Genomic DNA, 23,027 nt, shown 5'->3' on the forward strand with positions numbered 1-23,027 from the left:
ACAGACTTCTGTTTGGGCACACATGACCAAGCCTCAGTGTCCTGTTGGAACTACAGCCAGAACAGTCCCACTTAGATGCACCTTCTCCAGTTTCTCTGCCTCTGCCTCTGTGCTAGCCGAAACTACTCGTATCATCACACGGCTCTCATATACAGCATCATCCTAGCGACTTCTGCTTCCTGCCATTCTCCTTATAAACTCTTGTTTGCATGGCCAAAATAATCTATTTGAGGCGGACCTCCGATTTTGCCACTTGCTGCTTAAATCGTTCTATGATTTCCCATTATGCATAGAATTACCCCGACCGTGACCCGGAGAAGATCTTACATGTTCTGGCCCCTGGCTTCCTCTTTGGCGAGTCCTCTGTCCCACCGAGCAGCACTTGAACTTGCATGTTCTGCCCCAGATTAGTTACAGGGCCAACAACTGGAGTTCAGTACTTCAGCATCACGAGCCTCCCTTTCCAAATGTACCTCAAATAAATACTTAATATGAGCTTATTTTTTAGTGGGGGATTGCAATGTGAATATCCCTTTGAATTAAGTCCCCTGCCTTTTCTTCATCTAGTGCTTGTTCAGCTACTCTTAAACGCATCTATAAGAACTCTGAAGAGTCTATTGCTTTCATTTCCCCACGGCTGGCTCATTCTACTGACCCATTGGAGTATCAGGTCAAATGTCACCTTACGTGGCCTTGTGTGCCCCCCTGCAATCCAGAGTGTCCCTCAACTCACCCCCTGTCCCAATCTTATATTTTTCAGGGCATGTATTTCTCATCAAAATGGCCTTTTTTTATGTATATATTTTCCTATTATTTCTTTACCCCTTTTAGAATTTATGCTCCATGAAAACAAGGACCTAGTCTTTCTTATAATCTACTGTGAGTAGAAACTATTTGTGAAATAATTTAATATATGGGCATCACTCTGACCATTGTTTTTAAAAGACTGCCTTTCCTCTTCTTTAATTTATACACCAATTGCTAAATCTTTTTTGTGCCATTTGGTCAAGACAATAAATATATATTCCCCTCAAATCCATCATGATCTTGAAGATATATTCCTTTTCCTTGATTAAATTAAGCGATGGGGATTTTTTAAAAAATAATTCTAGCAGCACCTTTGGCCTCTACCAAGAGAGTTTCCAGCTAAGGATTTTTTAAGCCTTAATCTTTACTGAAATTAGATGGTGGCAGTTGCTAAGCTGCCAGCTGTTAACATGATCTCTGCAGTAGGAATACAACATGAAACGTGGATGCTGTGGTCTCTCAAAACTCGTTGTTAGCGCTCCTACACGTGGACACAGACAGGTGTTGTACAGGCTGGCCGTTGAAAATGACATGGGCGGATTCCCAGACCAGATGCAGAGACCTCGTGGGACCTGAGCAACTTAAGTGAGGGTGCCCTGTCCAAGGTAGTGATGCCAAAACCTGATTTAATGCTGTCCTCAGATTAAAGTCTGTTTCTATCCCCCAGTTCTCAATAAATCCATTCTTTATGGAGTTAAGAGTGGATTGTGTTAAGTATACTGAATGTTTATTATTGCTATATCTTTCCACGGGAAGGATTTTCAATTGCAATACAGTACATTATATCAGCTTTATTCGGCAATGTACAAGGAGGCTTATAAGTGAAAACAAATACTAGGTCAGACCACCTGTTTCTGTGTAATTCCCTGTCATGTGGTGATGAAGCAGAGTAGAGGCCGCAGAATACCTCCCTTGGGAGCCCAGGGAGCAGGATAACTGCCTCCCCACCCCCCACTCCTGGATCCCATATCTTCTCTTTCAGTGACGTGTTTTAACTTAGTGCCAACTGAGGGTGACACGTTTTTCAGACTCCAGCTTCTCCCAATTACCCTCAGTTTGGATATTGGCTAGAGAACCAGTAGGTATAAGGTGTTAATGCATTCACTAGAACATATCCTGCAGGTTCATTGTAGACTTTGCCTCAGGAATGTGCTTTAATATGACCTTGCAAAAGAGATGGGGAATGTGAAAGCTCTTGGGGATACTAAAGAACTCCAGGGAAGTGTAAAATGCAGCATCGTTTTATGGAACTAGAACCAGGAGGCAGGGAGTTAAAAGGATGGTATTCGTAGTCCGTCGTTTCTGGAACCAGTGTATTCAAAAGCCAATCTGTACTTTTTTTCAGTTGTCTCCTGGGTTGGGTTTCCTAATTCTCAGTGATAGCTTTGTTAGTCGTTGGTGTTTTGTTACTCTTCCATCTGTACTCTTTGTTAAACCCACTGCCCAGTAATCCATGACTGATTCTGAGTCTGGTGAGTGACTTTTGAGATAGTAAAGCATTAAGTAAAATATTAAAAGATGTACAAAATAAAACACATGTTTAATACTTTATCATTTAAATCACCATGGCTTTAGAAAGTAGGTGATTCCTTTGAGGGTGAAGGGCTATTTGTTTGTTGTTTGTTTGTGTTGTGCTTTTTTATTATTTCTAAAGATCTTGAATTTGGTACTTAAAATTTTATGTATCCATCATGTTAAATAATAATTTAAAGTGAGCTAGAAATATAAGTGCTTAAAGCATAAAATAGCAGCTGGACCTGTATCAAGTTATATTAAAGAAAGAAACAACACTGATGTTAGGCATTTTACATTGTGTGTGAAAAAACAAGCCTTTTGATGGGTAATTTTGAAAAACTAGATCATAAATGTCAAATTTTTAGCGTTTTAGGTAGGTTACACATATCATATCTGGGTTCTGTAGTGCACAACCACATGAACGTAGTTAATATAGAGATCTTTAGAGATGAATGCTTTTAAAAAGAGTAACCATTTCCAAAAAGCTACATTGAAATGTATAATCAAGATGATATCCATTAGAAATAAAGGGGATCATATCTAAAACTACATTCAGAGGCATCTCCGTGTTCTCTTTCTCATTCTCAGGTTCTTGTTCATTTACGTATTCATTCAACAAGTCTGTGATCTTGATGGGAAAGAAACAACCTAGGGAAGGGGTGGGGTGCAGGGAGAACCAAGTGAGTTTGGGACCTGAAAACCAAGGGAGGAAAGCCAAAGCCGTCAAGTCATTCACAGCAGAGAAGCTTATGGTCCCCAAAATCAAAATTGGCCAGGCGCCTTCACTCTGTTACAGCAATAAGACCCATCTTGAACCCCAAGGCAATGATTCTTGGAAGTGGTAAAGGAGGAGAGAGAGAGGGAGGTGATCTCCTGATGGCAAGGTGTGGTTTGTTGAGGACTCCTGCGCCACAGGCCAGTGGGGGCCAGGCACCCTACATCAGTTGTCTCTGATTTTCTCAGAGCTCTGGAGGGCCATCATCCTTGTCTCCTTTGATAGGAAATTGACTGAGGTATGGAAGAGTTAAGGTGACTTCCCCAAGGTCATATCTAAGATGAGTGGGAAAGAGTAGGTGAGGGCAAATGAGAGTGGGACTTCTGTTTCGCAGTGGCAGATTCCTACTAAACCTGGCTTTATCCCCCTTTCCTGCTGTTTGAAATACCTTGATATGATTATCTTCAGAGAGCCCTTTTCTGGCCCAGTTATCAAAAATACACCCCCTTTAATATCATTCTCTTTACGGTTTTATTTTTCTTCAGAAATGATTCACACTCAAAGTCGTTGACAATACTTCATTTGTGGAGTCTTCTCCATTCTCTTTGAGACTGATTTTATTGTTCTGATTATTTTTTTCTGATTCTAATGCTGAAGACATTGTTATAATACTCCTGACCTAGAAATACTCATTGTAGATATGTGTCGAATGAATGAATTGAGGGGAAAATACCACAAGAACAGGAAAGTATATCAAAATTATAAATGCATGTGGAACTAAAGGCAGTTATTTACCGTTCTGACTAGTAAGCCAAGAGAGACTAATTCTCAGATCTGTGCAAGGTATCAAAGAATGACCAAATATATCTTTCTAAAAGACCAGATTACATTCATGCTACTGTTCAAACTCTTTTGCCAGTAAATAATTTTGTACAACATATAGGTCTTTTTTTTTTTTTTTTTTTTTTTAAAGAGAGAGCAGGGGGCAGGGCAGGGGAAGACAGAGGGAGAGGGAGGAGAGGTTTTTTTGTGTTTTTTTTTTTAAGATTTTATTTATTTATTTGACTGAGACAGCACACAAGCAGGGGGAGCAGCAGGCAGAGGGAGAAGCAGACTGCCCACTGAGAAGGGAGCCCGATGTGGAGCTCAGTCCCAGGGGCCTGGGACCATGACCTGAGCCAAAGGCAGACACTTAACCAACTGAGCCACCCAGGCACCCTGGAAGGAGAGCTTCGTAAGCAGGGTCCATGCCCAGCACAAAGCCCTGTGTAGCGCTTGATCTCACGACCCTGAGATCATGACCTGAGCTGAAATCAAGAGCCAGTTGTTTTAACTGAGCCAACCAGGTGCCCCAGGTCACCGTAAACTTTTCATCATAAATTTAAATAGTTATAATGGATGCAGTTTTTAAAATAAAACCATTAATCAATTGTAAGCACGCCAAAGAGGATCTAAGTGCCGCTGTGATTCTATGGCTACCTGTAACCATTGAAAATTGTGTTTTATTAGCTTTTTCTCCTTGAATTCTTATTTCCCTGGGTCTTCCCCAACAGAACTTTACTCTTAGGAAGTAAGTATTATGTGTCAGAATCCTCCTTCATCACCCTATCATGCTTCTCTGAAAGTAAAAAGAAGTGTACAAAGTTGGGACTTAAAAAAAAAAAAACAAAACAACTCCCATGAAGTCCTAACCTTCCTTAGAATGTGACCCTAGTTGGAAAAAGTGTCCTAATTAGGATGCGGTCTTACTGGAAAAAGGTGGGCCCCTAATTCAGCATGACTGCTGTCCTTCTAAAGAAGAAGGTTTGGGGAGTAGTCAGGCACCCAGGGAGAACGCCATGGGAGGGTGAAGGCAGAAATGGAGATGATGCTTCTACAAGCCACGACGTGCCCAACATTGACAGACGTGATGGCAGAGACCAGGAACAGAGTCCCCGTCACAGCCCTCAGAAGGAACCAACCTCGATTTTAAACCTCAAGCCTCCAAAACAGGGAGACAATAAACTTCTGTTTATGCCACATAAATAAGCAAACTTAAGCAGAGAACAAACCTATCTGATAGACAAAAAATAACATAGGAAAGACAGAAAGCCCCTTTCCCTAAAAACAGCTTTTTCTTTACTACTTCTTTTGCTGAACACTCAGATTTATTTCCCCTTCTCCTTCTGTTTGAGGAAACCAAGTTAGTTAAACTACCTCACTTGAATAAAAATAAGACCGAAGGAAAAGGAGAAAACAAACTCTTATAAACAAAGGCTTTAAGTATTAAAAATTATCTTATACTGATGTACATTTGCCATCATAACTAGCAGACAACTAATAAAAGTAGATAAGTGACAAAACTTGAAGAACCATATTAAACATAAAAAAGGAAAATTTTATTGGAAATGCTCCTCTTCATGGACTGGTGGCTTCCCTGCCCAATCTTCCTGTACATGAGCAATTTTTCTAAAATGAGAAAGACTTTCAGATTGATTCCTTATGTACAGCATTATTTAGAGATGTAAGCATGGAGAACCCTGGCCCAGCTAAGCACGCCGGTGGGAACAGTTTTGTCACAGAAGCACTCATTTTCTCAACTGGTTTTCAGTTATATATTTAAGTTCCTTAGTTAGATGCCCCAAACACATAGCATTGGAGCATTTAAAATATTTTTACTCTTCCATCATCTTATAACTAAATTAGTTCCTTCTATAATTTCACCAAAAGCAAATAAAATGTCAAAACCACCTAATATTTAAATCCTTTGTTTTGCCTCTGAATGTAGAGAACCATACCGTTGCCACCGGAAGAGTTCCTACCCGAAGCTGGGTTAGAGAGAGCTGTTCATTTCGACTTTCTCTCCAACTTGAGACTGAGGGGGTAAATCCTGTCAAGTTCTCTAGTGGGAGACGAAGGGGAAACAATGAGACTTTCCTGTCACTCAGCAAACTCAGACCTGGAAAGATCCCTGTTATTTAAGGATGGAGGAAAGGTGAGGTGGTGTGGGGAGGAAGGGGAATGGAGACCTGTGAAGGGATTCTGTAATGTTAATCCTGATTTTGCTTAATGTGTAAGAAACATGGACTCCATTGAAAAGTATATGGAAATGAGAGCTCCCTGAAATTAATAGAAGAGAGCTGACAGAAATAAGGAAGGAAAACAAACAAAAAAAAATTGATATCCACATTTTAGGCAATAATGTACAGAATGAACACTATACAGAATAAGTAACGTAGAAGACTTCGAGAAGCTCTAAGTCTGAAAACTCTACCCACAGCGGCAAATATTAAAGAAAGAAAATACCCAATATGATAATAAAAAAAATCTGCTTATTGAAGTGGAAAGAGAATACAGATAAAACAGAAATAGTAATAAAAGCAACAGTGAAAGTAAACAAAAACATTTTCTGGTATTTAGAAGAGTCTGCAGATAAACAAACCTCCACATTTCAGGAAATTTAGTGAGAAGATACCTTCAAACATTTCTTGTAAAATATTTTTTTCAATTAAAAATATGTGCATTGGGGTGCATGGATAGCTTAGTGCATTAGGGGTCTGTCTTTGGCTCAGGTCCTGATTTCAGGGTCTTTGGATGGAGCCCTACCTAGAGCTCCCTGCTCAGCCAGGAGTCTGCTTCTCCCTCTCCCTCACCCCGCAAACCCACCCCCTCCCCGTGCTCTCTCTCTCCAATAAAATCTTTTTTAAAAAATGTGTTGCTTCCTACATCTTAACACTCAACTGCAGAAGTCAGTAGAGTTACATCTATAGAGAATTGATGGGAAATTGTGTGGGACTTGAGAATCGAGTAACATCTGTGTTCCGTAAGTCACCTTCCTGAAAATATTTAAAGCAAAACTCCTGGTATTTGAGGTGAATGAGTATGGTTTCTCAGAAATATGAAAATTAAAATATAAAAGAATTAAAGAGTAATGATAATAGAGCTAAATCTCTATTAACGGTTATAAAATATCTTGAGTCAAACATAAACATGAAAAATGATTCCTGAACAAGTTATGGACATGTGAAGTAATTTTTTTTTAATTTTATTTAATTTAGAAGTGGTGGGGGTTGGAGGGGGCAGGTGTCAGAGAGAGAGGGAGAAAGAGAAAATCCCAGAGTCCCTGCTGAGCACAAAGCCCAATGCAGGGCTCAGGACCCTCAGATCATGACCTGAGCTGAACTCAAGAGTCAGATGCTCAACTGACTGAGCCACCCAGGCACCCGATGAAGAATTATAACAAAATGTGAAACTAAATTCCAGGTTTTTGTCAAAGTTAATCAATGGAGTGATTAAAAACGGGCTGTACTCCTCAGGTTATATAAGAAACAGCAAAGGGCGCCTGGGTGGCTCAGTGGGTTAAGCCGCTGCCTTCGGCTCAGGTCATGATCTCAGGGTCCTGGGATCGAGTCCCGCATCGAGCTCTCTGCTCAGCAGGGAGCCTGCTTCCCTCTCTCTCTCTCTGCCTGCCTCTCCGTCTACTTGTGATTTCTCTCTGTCAAATAAATAAAATCTTTAAAAAAAAAAAAAAAAGAAACAGCAAAAATGATTTTTGAAAATAGAGATAATAGGAGGTTAGCTCTGTCCTTGAAAAGTTTTAAAGTAATTGGCAGAGAATAAAAATGGGGTGTTGAGGAAACTTTAGTAAACCTAAAACATTTTTGAACACTGCATTAAAAACTAATGATGTACTCTATGGTGGCTAACTAAACATAATAAATTTTTTTTTAAAAACCTAAAGCAGAAGACACCTGTTCTTACTATACATGTATTAAATGTACACATTAAGAGTCCAATTCTCAAAATGGGATTAAACAACAAAATCCATTTGTTTGGTGATCTTAAGAGCTACACCATAAAGGCAAGAATATGGAGAGAAAGTAGCTGACAGTACTCAGACCAAGGAAAATTTGAGAGCAGTATTAAACACATCAAAGGATGATAATTTTATATTCAATGAAAATGTAATCAATAATTATGATAAAACAAATGATGGTGATTTATTGAATATATATATGTGAGAAGATAATAAAGGGATAATGCCTCAAATTACTTGCTGTTCAATTCACTTTCCTTTGTCTCCCAGACCCATAGTAGTCTTAATAGTCTTTGATGTAGTTTCTTATGGATAAATATATATCTTACAGCTATCTTAAATAATAACTTTGCCAGAAAATAAGAGGAATTGCCTTATTTAGAAAAGCAATATAAGTTTCAGAATGTGAATTATAAAATAATACGGTATATTAGAAGGAATATATCTAACTACATTTGAGGATACTTGTGTTTCTAGCCTTAAGATAATGATTTCCTCTTAGGTGAGCTTGGGAAAGTCACTTTCCTCATCTGTGAATTTTGGAGTTGAGATCATGATCTCAAGGGCCCAGCACCCTGATCCCTTAATACCACTGTGCTCTAGAGAATAATCTCTTCTTTTCATTGAAGCTTAGCTCTGGGTTTAACTATTTGTGATTCAGTGAGACTTGAGTTCCCTAGACATCGTAGTCTCCAGTTTCCAAATGTGTTTTCTTAAGGTCCTTACCACACAAAATCTATAATTCTATCAAACGTAACAATATTTCATTTGTTAATTTTTACTGATTAAATAAATACCTTGTAGAGTGTTAAGATAGTACTATCAGAAAGTAAACCCATACTGTTATGAAATCCAGTCCTATCTCTGCAATTACATAATGTGTATCTTGTGGGGTGTGTGTGTGTGTGTGTGTACACATATATATATACATACAAGTATATATATGATATATATCATGTAATTTCATTCATGTACATGAATGAAATTATATTATTAAGTTCCATTACAATTCCCAAGTCTTATTATTTTTCCTATTCAGTTTTCAATTTGCAATTCTTTCTAATATTTTGGCTTTACCTTTCTCTCGAAATAAAAACATATAAAATACAGCAAGAGCTCACTTAAGTGAATCAGATGTTTTTGAGAAAGTAGGACTTTCTTTTTAATATAATCACTCCATAATCACTTTTTTTATTTGTTTTTATTTTTTGATTTGTTATTTCATTTTTTAATTTATTTCATTTTTTTAATATCTTAGCATTTTAATGTGTTTTTTATGACTGTGATCGCATCACAGCTACCAGTATACCTGAAAGAATAAGACTTGGTTCCTCCACGGCTCTTAAATCTGGGTCCATCACACGAAGGATGCTTAAGACAACCTAGTTAGAAAAAGGAATGAATTTAGCCTCACGCTTATCGTTTCTTGAACATTTTAATTGATGTGTTTGACATTTTTTAAAAAAATCAAATATTATTTGTAAGTGGAGGAAGTCTCATTAAAGAATACAAGTTGGGTAATTTGGACTGCTGGACTCAGTATGTTTTCTAAACAAGGTAAGTATGTGATCTGTACTGTCAAATAGATTTTTGAATGTGACTGAGTATTTTATTGAATTGAAATAAGTTTAATTTCATGGAGGAATTAAAAGGCAGGGGCCATATGCCAGACACTGTGGGAGCCATTGAGTCAAAAACAAAGAACACACACTAGTAAATGCCCTTAAAAAGTAAAGGGGACACGTTTGTAAGGGTCCTGGAGCGGGGGGGGGGGGGGGGCTTACTAGATTAGGAAATATGAATCATGCCATTTTAAAGGTGAAGGTGATATATTCCTGCTTGGGAGTTCAGGTGGAAAAATGAATAAAAATGGGCAAGTCTTGTTGGAGAACCTGTCTGGAGTACCAAACACAGAGGTAGCTATAAATTCCAACTACTGTGTGTGGGAGATTTTTGCAAGCCATGCAGGGAAGGCAGACCTTTCTGTGTTAGTCATCTCTCTCCCAGCAGATTCCAGATTGTTCGTGTGGTGACGTGTCAAGAGACTTTCTTTCAGCCAGGTTTTTAAGATTCTTCCAAAAGAAAGAACAAAACAGGAAACTTATGGATTACTGGCTCAGTATATTATTCTCTTCTGTTAATAATTGGTCACAAAAGTATTACTTGGTAATCTCCTGGAGTCTACTAATTATATTTTAAGTACTAATGGAGTCCACTAATTATATTTTAATAAGACAAATCTGAACATCTTTTGGTTTCATAACCACCCCATCATAGATTTTTTTTTCCTGGAATGTAGTGAAATGTGGAAATGTGTAGTTTTTCTCATACATATGAAAGTTAGACCTGTTACTAAGAATCTCCATAAAAAAGGAGAAAGGAAATGGAAAGATTAGCCAAAGGATTTGAATTGGTGATCTTGGCTAGTCCTAAGGTAATGCTAAGAATTCGCTTGTGGAAAACACCTAGAAATGCTGGGTATGGTACGATACACATCTTTTTATTTTTGTTAAAGATTTTATCCATTTTTTTGACAGAGATCACAAGTAGGCAGAGAGGCAGGTGGCAGGTGGCGGCGGGGGGGGGGGGAGGTGTGGGGGGAGGCGGCAGGCTCCCCGCTGAGCGGAGAGCCCCATGCGGGGCTGGAGATCACAACCAGAGCCAAAGGCAGAGGCTGACCTCCCAGGCGCCCTGATACACATCTTTTTAAATGCATAGCTGTACTGCAAGGAGTAAAACCTTAGGGACCAAATAGTGAAGCTTGTGCATTGAGACTGTAGCTGTATTCAGGCTGAAGTATGGGGACAAGGTGTTGATGTTGCTGTGTAGGGATTTTATTGTTCACTCAGAGAAGGAAAACATATCCAGAGGCTTTCTCAAAGTGGGGATTTGGATGAGATGTTCTCATAAAACACTTAGAAGAGCTAGATCTCTGTGAAATGTGGACTAGAAGAAAACCTGCCTCCAGGCTTGTAAGTCTATATTCGGCCTTAGGCTCTGAATATGGAATAAAAATGACTCCTGAGAGTTTGTAACTATTAACCTATACTCAGAGAATGTTGAAGTTCTAATTTATTTTATACTAATATAAGGGGAACACCCAAGTTAAGAAATTAACATAAAAAGTACTTCTGGATTGATGATGTGTCTGAGGCATCTGGCATTTAAAAAAAAAAAAAATTGTTTTTGGAGATATGAACCTTGAACAGGGGTTGTGTAAAATATCCACAGATGTACCAGTGCCGGATATGAGCTCATATTAAAAATTACAAAAAGAATTATTTGCACACCCAAGAATTTCAGTAATAATTGTCATATGTATAAACTATAAAATAATTTTATTTACAATGATGAAATTTATAAATTGATTCAAAAGTACAAGAAAAGAACAAAACAAAGAACATAACACTATTGGGGCGCCTGGGTGGCTCAGTGGGTTAAAGCCTCTGCCTTCAGCTCAGGTCATGATCCCAGGGTCCTGGGATCGAGCCCCGCGTCGGGCTCTCTGCTCTGCAGGGAGCCTGCTTCCTCCTCCCTCTTTGCCTGCCTCTCTGCCTACTTGTGATTTCTGTCTGTCAAATAAATAAATAAAATCTTTAAAAAAAAAAATAACACTATGAAAAATGAAAAAGTTGATTTGGAATGGCACTATGTAGAGCTTCTAGTAAAGATTTAAAACAGTCATTGAAGTTACACCCTTATTGGACAGGTTAGATAATAGGTTAGACACATTTAAAGAGAAAATTAGTGATGTAATTAATGATGGAATATTACAATTTTAAGAAATTATTCTGTAATCTGCATAGAGAAATAACGAAGCATAAAATATGCAGAGAGCTTAAAAGATAGGGAGGAATGGATCAGAAGTTTCAAAATACTTCTGATAGAATTTGAAGAAAGGATAAAGGGATAGAAGGTAGAGTCAACATTGGGAAAGATAATGAACAAGATTATTAAACTGATAAAAGTCATGAATTCTCAGATACAAGAAATACTACAACTATCAATCAGGATAAACATTAAAACTCCCTCCAAATGTCACAGTAAAGCTACAGGATAACAGAGGTACCTGATTGCCTTAGTCAGTGGTTCCTGATCTTAGAGTTGAAAGTTCGAGCCCCACATTGGGGGTAGAGTTTACTTAATTTTTTTTAAATTAAAAATTAAAACACAGGATAACAAAGATAAAGAGAACACTTAAGAGAAACCAGAGAGAGGAGGCAAATTAACTACAAGGGGACCACAGTTGGACTTTAATCAAAATTTTCAATACGGACATATAAGCTTTCTGACAATAGAATGATATCTTCACCGTGCTGAAGAATTACCAGCCTAGAATACTATAGAACCAACCAGTCATTCATAAGGGAGAATTAGACTTACTTTAAAATAAACACTGACTCAAAAAGGTTTTACTAAAGAAAGAAATTGAACTCAGTGATGGCGTGTGAATCAATAGACAGTAATGGCCAAAAAAATGGGTAAAGACAAGGGCCACTATAAATATTGACTGTATCAGATAACATATTTTAATGTTTCCTCTTACTAAATGTTAACACACTAAATATTACTAAAACAAGGGAAAACTAACACGAGCCCTGATTTTATTATAAGAGGGGAGGTAATGATAATGGAGCGCTCAAAGTTCTCTGTATTCAAGAGGGATGAGTTAAAAACACAATAGGATTTGAGAGAACAATCACCAAAAAAAAAAAATAAATAAAGACAGAATGTGTAGTTTCCTCACTATCAGAGGAAAGGGATTTTGTTAATGTTTAATAAAGACAAGGAATAAGAGAAAAGTAAACATGTTAATGAGCACAGTTAAGTAACAGAAATAATTCCAAATATATTACAGAATATAAAAATATAAATGATCTTGACTTGCCTATTAAAAGATTAGATTTTGGGGGGCACCTGGGTGGCTCAGTGGGTTAAGCCTCTGCCTTCGGCTCAGGTCATGATCTCAGGGTTCTGGGATCGAGCCCCACATCAGGCTCTCTGCTCAGCAGGGACCCTGCTTCCTCCTCTCTCTCTGCCTGCCTCTCTACCTGTTTGTGATCTCTATCTGTCAAATAAATAAATAAAATCTTAAAAAAAAAAAAGATTAGATTTTTGGAGATTTAAAAAATCTGACTATATATTGTTAATAGAAATTTAAAATAGAACACAGTGTAAATGAGAATAAAAAGATGAAAACATTTTCAGGCACATACTAACCAAAAGAAATGTTGTATAGCTTGGTGAATATCCAACAAATAAACTTCAAGGCAAAAAAAAACCCTTTTAGATATTTTTAAAAACCTACATAAGTATAAATGAAGCTGTTTACCAGCAACAGGGAACAGACATAGAAGGTATAACAAAGGCATATATGTGTAAGATTGTGTCTTCGAAAGATATAAAGCAACATTCAAGGGAATCACATGAAGAATTCACAGACAGCACTGATAGGAAATTTTAACATACCTCTCAATAATTGACACATTGGAAGAAATATTGGAAAACTGTAGAATATTTTTCTACGTGTTTTGGGGTTTTGCCTCACTATTCCCAAACAAGTTTTTATGGGTTTTTTGTTTGTTTGTTTGTTTTTCAAAATGGAAATTAGCTGCACTCCTTTTTCCTCATTAAGATATAACTCAGGGGCACCTGGCTGGCTCAGTCAGTTGAGCATGGGACTCTTAATGTTGGAGTTGTGAGCTGGAGCCCCATATTCAATGTAGAGATTAATCTACTCTGTAGAGAACACTAAAAAAAAATTAAATCACCCACAATGGCACCTTCTCATAATTATTGCAGATATTTTCATCTGTATCCTATTCATATGTATAGTGTTTACCCAAAAGAGCACATGCTACATTTGTGTCTTTCACCTACTTCTTATGTTGTGATGTAATCTTAGAAATAGTTCCGTGTCTTGGGGGAAAAAAAAAAATCTGCCATACGTGTTTTGATGGCTGAATAGCAATTGACTGTGTGGTCGTGCCACAGTGTCTTTAACCAAGCCACAGTTGGTTTTTCCAGTTTTTGCTTATATTCAGTACTGCAGTGAACACACTATACATGCGTCTTTGAATCCTTGTCCACTTGTTTATTTGGAATAAGTTCTTAGAAGGACCTATGCTGGATCTGGGGGATGCGTAATACACAGTGAGGCTTACCGATTATAAGTTTCCAGCAGTCTGGAGACTCAGGCAGGAGCTAGTGGTGGAGTCTGAAAGCAGAATCGCCCCATCTCTAGGTAACCTCATTTGCTGCTCTAACCTGTCCCCTCCATACCGATAGATACTCATTCTGTGTTGAATATATATTTTGCCTACATCTTCTCTTAGTTTCTGGCTTTGCCTTTTTACTTTCTTCGTGGTATCTTTTAATGAGAATTTCTTAATTTTACCGTAGTCCATGTAATTTCTTTCTCTCATAATTAGCTCCCTTTTGAGTCCTCTTTAATCTTTGTCTCTTAAAAGCTTTTTTTTTTTTTTTTTAAGATTTATTATTTATTTATTTTACAGAGATCACAAGGTGGCAGAGGGGCAGGCAGAGAGAGGAGAAAGCAGGCTCCCCGCAGAGCAGAAAGCCCAATGCAGGGCTCGATCCCAGGACCCTGGAATCATGACCTGAGCCAAAGGCAGAGGCTTTAACCCACTGAGCCACACAGGCACCCCTTAAAAGCTATTTTTTATGTTTCCTTAGTTTCATCTGTACTTAAAAGTGGAAAGGGGGCGTAATTCACATTACCCAGAATGGTTTTCTGTGGATCCTATGTTGTAAGGTATTTTGAAGCTTCGGTATTAACCCACCAAACATTCTTATCTCCTGCTGGGAACAGCAGCTCCTCTCTCTATTTTGGGGGAACTTCTCAGAGCCTATCTGTTGTAGCATGTCATATTCTTGGCCACAGATGTAAGCCCTTGACCCACAACTGGGCTAATGTTACTTTTACCCCTCGCCACAGTGACTGGTGCAAATACGGCCTTAGGACCTGGGGTGCAACAGTCAGGGAGGTGACCAATAGCTGTTTGCAACTGTAGTTCTAGGTCAGTCAGACTGCAGCCCATGAAAATGAAGCCAGTTCCAAAAGAGAAGTAGAATGGAGAGGCAGCAGCAGATCTTGGCAGTGTTATGTCACAGGCTGCCTAAAACTCACTCCACCTTGAACTTTCCTGTGGCTGTGGTTACGTAGGCCAGGAAATTCTCAACTTTTATTAAAATCTGGTTTGTTTTGGGTTTTGTTTTTTGCTTTAATTAAAGGCTTAAAATAAGTCTGCTTTAAAATGTAGTCCCATGGGGCCCCTGGGTCGCTCAGTCGGTTAGGGGTTGGACTGTTGATTTCAGCTCAGGTCGTGATCTCAGGGTCTTGAGATCAAGCCCCACATGGGCTCTGCACTGAGCCTGGAGCCTGCTTGAGATTCGCTCCCTCTGCCTCCCCCCACCTTGCTATCTTGTGTGCACACACGCTCTCTTTCTCTCTCTCTCTAAAAAAAAAAAAAAATGTAGTTCCATGACCATGTAAGTTTGAGAATGCTCCTCTTATGTCTTATTTTAGAGATTCACGAAGTATGTCAGCCTATTAAAGGTCCTAAGAAAACATGCAGTAGAAGAAGCTGTTTATTTAACTCAGTAATTCTCAAACTTATTTTTAACATGAATGCTTTCTTATGGTGCTTCTATTAATACCTCACAGACTCTTGGCCAGCAGGTCATTGGTTTGGGAAATGCTGGATCATAGGTGTGGCAAGCTTCACGGCAATCTGACAGATTAAAGTTGCTTTTTATCTCTGAGCTAGGTTTTGAAAAATGCTGACAATTAATGTATGAGCAATACATGTTGTCTTTCAAATTTGGCAAAGAGTCTTATAAAAAAATTAATTTAACACAAGCACTCTGCCAACCTTTTCTTGTGCAGGTTAGCCAATACACATTTGCTATGTGCAGTTATAGAGAGAAAAAGTCTGAACCACAAGAACTAATGCAGCTGGAAGGATACACTGTGGACTACACGGATCCCCACCCCGGTAATTCTAAGCTGTGTCACTTTCTCCGTCATTCATGTACTGATAAAATTCTCATAAATATCTTCTTTCTGTTCTAGGTTTCAAACTCTGTTGAATGAATAGGGGTCATATTTCACTTACGTACCTGGAGAAAACTTCATGAGATTCAAACTATATTTTTCTGAGGGCTACTTAGCTTTAGCATAACTCATCATTTCTGCTTTCTTTAGGACAAGGGTGCAATATGTGAAAGTTTACTATAATAGAAAAATTATATAAGAAACATCGGCAATGCTCATATGAACTTTTGTACTAGAAACCAAAAGGTACAAGAGACAGAAATAGGGAAAGAAGTAGCAAATGAATTTTTTGCATTTTCTACCAATTTTCTCCCCAGTACCACATTCTTAAATTCTCTCCTTACTTCCATAGTAATATAGGTATGTACTAGATGCTTGGTATATACCATTGGTGAGGGAATGAATTAATGACTATGTGGAGATTAATGAAATTAATAAAGCAATATTAAGAAATACAGAGATTTAATAAATACAGAGATTAAGAATTTAATATGGAGAGATTAAAAGTAGGAATCTGTGTTTGCATTCACTAATTGGTCACAGAAAAATGCAAAATATCTTCTTTATGAAAGAATTCTTCAAAGTATAAAATACCATACAGATAACAAGTATCACTTTTGCCCTGCCTTTCGTTTCTGCTAAAATCACCATGTATTTCTCCTGCATATAGAATGAGAAATGTGCCAAAAGATAAGACTTTCTTTCCTGACATGAGTTTGCAAACCATGCTATATATTTCTATGGAGGTTTGTACGGCTTGCAGAATGTTACTACTATGTCATGAACTGTTCATTTCCTTAAGCTGTTTTTAATTTTTAAAGTGACATGGAAGTTTAAGCCTTTCTCTTATTAATAGCATTGAGCTACTAATGTCAAACTGATTCTCTTCCGTCTGACTATTGAGTGAATGAGCTTGAAATCTGCCCAGTATGTAAGTTTTTAATGACATCTTTCTTCCTCCACAGGCCTTCAAGGTGGTCAGATGTTCTTTAATGCAGTTAAAGAAGGAGACACTGTGATATTTGCCAGTGACGATGAGCAAGATAGAGTATTATGGGTTCAGGCCATGTATAGGGCCACAGGTCAGTCCTATAAACCCATTCCTGCGATTCAAACCCAGAAGCTGAATCCTAAAGGAGGGACTCTCCATGCAGATGCTCAGCTTTGTAAGTTGTGTCGAAAAATAATTGGATTATCAATTAATAACCTTAATAAGATATAAAATTGAGACACATTTGTTCAGTATCATAGTTTAGATCATTAATGAATTCCTAATTGAATAAAAATCATTTGTGTTAGTAGCCATAGAATCAGCACTCTAATTTTTTCACACAGTTCTGGAATAAATATGGCCTGGGTTTTTCAGTCATGAATTTGCCAAGCACTGGGTATCTCTGGGAATCTCAAGACCATATAAGAAAACTCTCCAAAACTTCTCCAATACTGTTTTAATAAAATAATATGTTTATTATTATATTATAATAATTATGTAATTACATATATTATATAATTACCTATATTATATAATTATTATAATATAATAAACATATTTGATATTTAACATTTTATTTCATTTTAATAAAATATTATAATAATATATATTATATAATATTGTATGATAAATTTAATAAATATTTTAACTAAAAATTAATAAAATACCATCTTACTTTATGTGTTCTATAAAAATGGGAAAAGTGTTGTGAAAACAAATAGGCCTTGACAAGACTCCAGAACACCAAAGTGTTGAACCACCCCTTCCTAGGTTTGTTCTTAATGCTCCAGAAGAATAATAGGGCTATATGTTCTGTTGTAGATTCATTTTAAAAAAGGATAAGTCATCAAGCCAACTTTTTTTATCTAAATACCTTAGTATTCCTGTCATCCTTTGTATGCTAATTTAAATCACTTAAAATTTTTATTTTTCCTTTAAATATATAAGTGACTAATAACAAATGATGTAATAATCATAGAAACATTTTCAAACACAGCTTTAATAATCATTAAACCAAATATTCTAACTTACTATACTCCTTTGCAAAACTTCCCTGGTCTCTTCTATAGTAAGTCAGCTTTTTTCTTTGACTTTAAATTCAATTTTTGACTTTCTGGTCAAAAGGTTCTACTATTAAGGTTCTTCTACAGGAGAGTAACATCTTGACATGCAATATTTTGTTCTTGTACTTCTCTTGTATCAGATAACTGCTCTGTTTTCACTGTCACATCTGGGCACCTTAATGGCATAGTAAGCTGAACAGTTAATGATGGAAGATGAGCTCAAGTCCGGCTACCTTTGTGTTACAGGGTTAAAGTATACATCTTAAAACTTACCCCAGTCCATCTTCATAACACCTCATCAATAGTGTTTGAACCTGTAAATAAATAGTAGTTCTCCGCTTCTAGCCTCTAGAGTATTCTTGTCCTACACTTTACTTCTACACATATTATAAATCCACAGTGTTTTGCTATTATAATTTTTGCCTTAACAGTCAGTTACCTTTTAAGGAAATTTAAATAATATGAGAAAACGTCTGTTATATACTTATCCAGGTAGTTACCAGTTCCAGTGTTCTCCATTGTCTCGTAGAAATCTTTTACTTCCTGGGGAACCTGGGTGTCTCAGTCCGTTAAGCGTCTGCCTTCTGCTCAGGTCAGGATTTCAGGGTCCTGGGATCGAGCCCTGCAACGGGCTTCCGGCTCAGCAGCGAGCCTGCTTCTCCTTCTCCCTCTGCCTGCTGCTCCCTGGGTTTTGCTCTCTCTCTCATTCTTTTCCTGAGTCAAATAAGTCCTAAAAAAAATTCTTGAAAGACTTCTTTTGAGTTAGGTGTAAGTCTGGTGATGATTAATTCTTTTAGCTTTCTTATATATGAAAACGTAATTTACCTTCATTTTGAAAAAAATTTTCTTTCAGTACTTTAAAGATTTTGCCTTACATTCTAACACCTTTTTATGTAACAAGAAATGTGTTCATTTTTGCCTGTTCCTCTATACATAATGTATCTTTTTTTCCCTGTAGCTGCTTTAAAGATCTTCTAACACTGGTGTTGAGCAGTTAGCTTATAATGTGCCTTGATGTAGTTTTCTTTCTGAAAATGTCCTTGAGTTTTATTCTAAGACACAATTAAGTCACTTGGAAACAGTTCAATCTTTTCAGGTTTTACTCTTAAGTTTTCTTAGATGGAGCTAAACAGTTTCTAGTCTTGGATTAATCCATTTTCCCCATTTCTGGATCAGGGTTCTTCTTAAAGACTCTAACTAAAGACCCATGAATTTTGAGGTTTCCTGTAGGCTGTTGAGAACAGGTACTATTGTAGGCTCCAAGCTCTGTGTGAGTTGCGGGTTCTGCCGCCTCTCATCCTTTAGGATGATTTCTGCCCTGGCCAGAGGTAGTCTCCTCACATGTGTGAAGGGGTCACTATTCAGCTGAGTATGGAAAGAGGAAGGGGGATGAAACTGTATTCTTGAAGGCGGACAATAGCCATTTTGGCTTTCCTGAATTGTCAGGTCTGTCTTCGCAACTTGGGGAGCCCACTAGTGCTTGTGGGCTCTTGTTCCCTGTGCCTCAGCTCACCACATTTGTTTCCTGTCTCTCAGGAATCACTCTCCTGGGTTGTCTCCTGGGTTGTTCAGTGTTTTGAGAACTATTTTTTAAATGTATTTTTTCCTGAATTTGTAGCTGTTTCAGATAGGAGGTAAATCCGTGCTCCACAACGACCTCTTGACAAGAAACAGAATGGTGTTTTTTTGTAAGTTAGAACCAGATTTCTCAGCCCCTCCTATTAATATTTTGGGCCAGGTAATTCTTTGTTTCAGGGGTTGCCAGGAGGGCTGTCCTGTGAATTATAGGATGCTTAGCTTTATGCCTGGCTTACACTCACAAGATGCTGATAGCAAACCATACTCCCACAATATGATAACCAAAAATATCTCCAGACATTGCCAAATGTCAAGGGGGGTGGGCGCAGAGTTAAAGATGGGCTAGAAACACCCTCATTTGAGAACCACTGAGTTACAGTGACTTGAAAATTATTTTTGTGAAAAGGTCTCCTCATTCATTTGTATTTCAGTTTTTTTTTTTTTTCACATCCTAAGTGCAAGAAATACCCAAGGAGTGCACTGAGTTACGGATATCATCCATCTTGTATTGGGGCAAGAGAAGTGGTCCGGAACCACTGGCCTAGAACATGAAGGCCAGGACTACACAATACAGATTTAATGAATAGAAGATCTAGTAATCAGTTGATTCAAATAGCCATGGTAATCTCTTTTTCACAAAACCTTTCTACTGTCAGAGATCAGCCTGTTGTCAAAGCAGTGCTGATTAGGCTAAGTGGAATGGGGTTTTTAGCCTCTGGATTCACTTGTTCCAAAATATCCAAACTTGTTCTAAAAAGCCAAACTGTTTTGGTTATGTTGCCAACAGCTTTCATGTATTCCAGATGTTTAGTAAAATTTTCTATCCCTGCAGACCCTGCTGTTTTATCTTTCTCAAAAAGGTGGGGGAGGGGAGGAAGGAGAAAAAATGAGTTTCTACCTCATTGAATGAGAATACTGATGTTGACCTCTATCAGAGAAGCCATCCATTGGACTTCTCAGAGAGTAGTTAGCCCTTGGTATTTCCTTCCCTTCTGCGATTTCCATGGCATTGCCTTTTCTTCTTTTTTGATCATCTCTAGGAAGAACAGCTTTCAGAGTCATTAGTAGAAAGTAAGAAAATGATATGAAATTAAAATGACTAGTTATAGGAATCAGTATGCTCCTAATCTATTTAAATATGCTTTTTCTTTCCTTTGCTGACCAATAGCTGGTAAGGGTAAGTATTGTCATGATTTTTTTCTTTGCTTCATTTATCAAAATTTATATAATAATATGATATTTGAAGGAATATCATGATCTTGTTTACAATGTTAGTCTCCTATTTCCTAGGCAAACTGAGAATGTTTAGGTTAACTTTACCATTTATGAAACAAAAGTCTATTTTTGCCACAAGAGGAAAAACAATATCTACCAATCACGTGGATGTAAAGATAATGGCTGAGAAGGTGTTATATAGCATGGAAAAGAAATACTCAGTAATGTTAACTGGAAAAATACTAAACTATGTATGTGATATTTTAACTGTTAAAAATTTGTATAAATACAGGTAGACCTATACCTAAACTGTTCACAGTGGATGAGTTCAAAGGAATTAGTTACTGGTTCATTTCCCCAGTTTTCTGACTTATCTTTGAAGTATCTATGTTATAACTTAAAGAAAGCTCTTAAAAATTAAACACACTGAGTTAATGTTGAGATAGAATGAAATAATGGATTTCTAAAGTCTATCTTATTTGAAGATAACCTTATTATCTGTTTTAGGATATAAATGATGATATGTATTTATAGATTTTTCTGGTATGTGAATCTATTTGACTTCACTATTTCTTTGATTTTGAAGATATTTAGAAATTATAAGAAAATATGGTAAACTGAATGGGTGGGTAGGGAGTCTGCTTGTTATCCAGATTTTCTGCTTCAAACAGTGCATTGCCTTTGGGAGACTTTTGACAGACATTCTTCAGTTAAACTATTCTTCACTATGCAAAGCACCTGTTTTTTATTTTTCTCTCTTAGGTATATAAGGTCATACAATTTGTATGTAACATAATAAAGTACAACACAGTACTAGTTGACTTCCAATAATAAAGAAATGTCAGGGGCACCTGGGTGGCTCAGTGGGTTAAAGCATCTGCCTTCAGCTCAGGTCATGATTTCAGGGTTCTGGGATCGAGCCCCACATCGGGCTCTCAGCTCAGTGGGGAGCCTGCTTCCTCTTCTCTCTCTGCCTGCCTCTCTGCCTGCTTGTGATCTCTGTCTGTCAAATAAATAAATAAATAAAATTAAAAAGAAAAAAAAAAAGAAATGTCAAAAATGAACCAGAAAAGTTACCTTCTTTTTAAGTCAAAAAATTTTTTAAAAAATTCTTAAATCGGAATAGGACTTTACATTTAATTTTTTGAGCTTATTTTCTTGATTAACCTACTAAGTTAAATTTCACACTTCATAGGTATGTTTTACTTTACGTTGAGTATATAATTTCAAGTAAATGTTGAATATTGGTTTGCTTTGCTTACAATTCTACGTCTGTATGTGTTGATTAAAATTGTCATGTGAAAATACTACTTATTTGTTATTTGCCTCAGAAAGCAAGATGTGTACATTCATACATCCATTTTTAGTCAATTTAACAAAAACAAGCTAAGAAATTATCTGGGTCAATAACAGAGGTGTGAACAAACTCCTAATTAATGTATGTATTGATGTTTCTCTTTGGTGCTCAGCATAAAATGTGTACATGAAACAAAGAATATCAACCAAGATAATCTACAGAACATTTTGTAACATAAGAATTCCTATTAGTGGCCACATCAGTGATATAAAAATACATGAGGTCCTTCTCTGTGCCATGTTTAACTTCTTGTGAATTTTCAAGCTCAATGAGAGTTTGAGCTACAAGGAAAGTATAATCAGATGTGGTATCAGTAAATGCCACTACGGGCAAGCTTAAACCATAGGACCATTTTAAACCAAGTCACTGTATTTCAGAAGGTTCATATGCTGCTTAGTTCAGCTCAGGATTTTGCAGAGAAGAGGATGAGCTCTTAGGTAACAGCACCTTCTTCATAGGCCTTTTGGTACATGGGCCCCGGACCTGGACCCCTGAGTAGCCTCAGGATGCTTATGAACGGCCACCTCCGGACCTGGACCCCTGAGTAGTCTCCGGATGCTTATGAACGGCCACCTCTTCTCCTGCAATATCCCCTTTGCCTCTCCCCCACTTCCTTTTCCTCCCTTGTTTTATGTCCCTAATTTCTCTCAACACCAGGAGCAAGAGAGGAAAAAAAATGAAAGGAAGGGAAAAAGGGGAAAAAATGCAGCATCCTTAGAATTAGTTGCAAAGGAAGACAAAACATTTCAGTTAAATTTTTCCCCATCTCACATTTGGAACTCTGACTTAGATACCTATCCTGGGGCCTGGATTCTTGAGCACATAGGGGCTGGATGTGGTCCGTACCCACCAAAAAGCCCCCTCGCACATACCACAGCGGGGCCTACTAGCTTGTTAATAGTCCTCACGTTGT

The 23,027-nt window shown here is 37.5% G+C and overlaps 1 protein-coding gene across 21 annotated transcripts in view; it reads left to right on the forward strand.

Annotated features, from left to right (window-relative positions):
* Positions 1–23,027, forward strand: part of CADPS2 (calcium dependent secretion activator 2) — a 535,725-nt gene that overhangs the window by 358,568 nt on the left and 154,130 nt on the right. For 14 of the 21 annotated variants that reach the window (XM_032305737.1, XM_032305741.1, XM_032305748.1 and 11 more), the window contains exons 10-12: positions 15,742–15,850; positions 16,875–17,075; positions 20,711–20,719. In XM_032305737.1, the coding sequence (XP_032161628.1) occupies positions 15,742–15,850; positions 16,875–17,075; positions 20,711–20,719 (319 nt within the window). The remainder of the gene's footprint in view (positions 1–15,741; positions 15,851–16,874; positions 17,076–20,710; positions 20,720–23,027) is intronic. The other 7 variants (XM_032305739.1, XM_032305745.1, XM_032305753.1 and 4 more) reach the window with 1 other exon arrangement.

This window comes from Mustela erminea, chromosome 11 (assembly GCF_009829155.1).
Source record: "Mustela erminea isolate mMusErm1 chromosome 11, mMusErm1.Pri, whole genome shotgun sequence".
Classification (NCBI taxonomy): Eukaryota; Metazoa; Chordata; class Mammalia; order Carnivora; family Mustelidae; genus Mustela; species Mustela erminea.